Consider the following 1,887-nt stretch of genomic DNA (forward strand, 5'->3'; position numbering starts at 1 on the left):
TTTTACAAAGGGACTTGGTTTTACCTGCAACTTAACTTGCTGCTTTCAAAGTAAACCTCCATACTTGGCTGCCCTTTTATTAGACACCAGTGGGATCACCTGACTATAGCTGGGAAGGGTGGGAGCTACAACATGGAGCTGGTCACTGCTCCTGTATAACTATAACAAACAAGTTGATCACTTATATATTTATATATAGTGATCATATCCCCCTTGTATATTTATATATAGTGATCATATCCCCCTTGTATATTTATATATAGTGATCATATCCCCTTATATATTTATATATAGTGATCATATCTCCTTATATATTTATATATAGTGATCATATCCCCTTATATATTTATATATAGTGATCATATCCCCTTATATATTTATATATAGTGATCATATCCCCTTATATATTTATGTACAGTGATCATATCCCCTTATATATTTATATATAGTGATCATATCCCCTTATATATTTATATATAGTGATCATATCCCCCTTATATATTTATATATAGTGATCATATCCCCCTTATATATTTATATATAGTGATCATATCCCCTTATATATTTATATATAGTGATCATATCCCCTTATATATTTATATATAGTGATCATATCCCCTTATATATTTATATATAGTGATCATATCCCCCTTATATATTTATATATAGTGATCATATCCCCTTATATATTTATATATAGTGATCATATTCTCCTTAACTGTCTCTTCTCCAGTGTAACAATCCCAACTTGTCTTTCCCCATAACTGATCCCTTCCATTCCCTTTATGAGTTTAGTTGCTCTTCTCTGTACTTTGTGTAATAGAATTAAAGTACATGTGAGTAGTGAGGAGATGGGGGATTAGCAGTGTAAGAGGAATGGGGAGGAATGAGGAGATGGAGCGGTGCAGATAGAAGAGACTCGGTCAGTAGAGAGACAAGAGGAGGAGGAATAAGAGGATGAAGTTAGAGAGGAAGGGAAGAGAAAGGAGTAGAAGTGAGAGACAATAGAATGAGATGAAGTTACAGTGAGGGAGGCCCCGTATAACAGACAGAGACTCGGGTTATTAGTGAGAGAGAGAAATCACAGTCTCCTCAGTGAGACAAATAAACTCCCCGGCGGTCTGTCTGTCTGGAGACAACTAGGAGCCGTGTGTCTGCCCCTCAGCCGCCTCTTGTGTCCCCGTGTCCCGGAGCGATGTTGCACCGCTGTGTTCCCCATTGAGTGAGTAGAGAAGCCGTGGGATCCCATCCCCAGAGCCCCGCAGTCTATTTGCCGCTCGTGTGCCCACGCCATCCCCCGCCGCCCCTCTGGGCCCCGCACAATCGCACTCACCAACATGATTGCAGTCGCCATCGCTCCCCTGTGATTACTTTCTACCACAGCGAGATCTCGCGAGAATTTCCTCTTCCCGAACCATCTACCAATGGCTTCTTATCAGAGAACAAAATGGATGCTAGCGTCTCGCGAGACTAGCGGCTTGTCGCCGGATTCTCGTGAGATCTCAATAGTCCTGTTCTCACTTTAATACTTGAATATTGCGTGTGGAGGCGCCGGGGGAAGGGATAAGTACTTCAATAACCCGAAGCTCTGGCTGCCTATTGTTACAGAGCGTTCTCCTCTCACTCAGTCACAGCACCATAGAGTTCTGACTGACTGAGGAGCGTCTCATTGTTATAGAGAGTTCTCCTCTCACTCAGTCACAGCACCATAGAGTTCTGACTGACTGAGGAGTGTCTCATTGTTACAGAGCGTTCTCCTCTCACTCAGTCACAGCACCATAGAGTTCTGACTGACTGAGGAGCGTCTCATTGTTATAGAGAGTTCTCCTCTCACTCAGTCACAGCACCATAGAGTTCTGACTGACTGAGGAGTGTCTCATTGTTACA

The 1,887-nt window shown here is 42.0% G+C and overlaps 1 protein-coding gene across 3 annotated transcripts in view; it reads right to left on the bottom strand.

The window, feature by feature from the left end:
* The window catches only part of puf60.L (poly(U) binding splicing factor 60KDa L homeolog), a 32,427-nt gene extending 30,844 nt beyond the window's left edge, over window positions 1–1,583 (bottom strand). The window contains exon 1 of one of the 3 annotated variants that reach the window (XM_018268372.2): window positions 1,334–1,540. In XM_018268372.2, coding sequence (XP_018123861.2) covers window positions 1,334–1,354 — 21 coding nt within the window. In that variant the 5' untranslated portion in view covers window positions 1,355–1,540. Of the gene's footprint in view, window positions 1–1,333 lie in introns of all 3 variants that reach the window. The other 2 variants (XM_018268373.2, XM_041566757.1) reach the window with 2 other exon arrangements.
* Between the last annotated feature and the right edge of the window lie 304 nt (window positions 1,584–1,887).

Source organism: Xenopus laevis, chromosome 6L (genome assembly GCF_017654675.1).
Source record: "Xenopus laevis strain J_2021 chromosome 6L, Xenopus_laevis_v10.1, whole genome shotgun sequence".
Classification (NCBI taxonomy): domain Eukaryota; kingdom Metazoa; phylum Chordata; class Amphibia; order Anura; family Pipidae; genus Xenopus; species Xenopus laevis.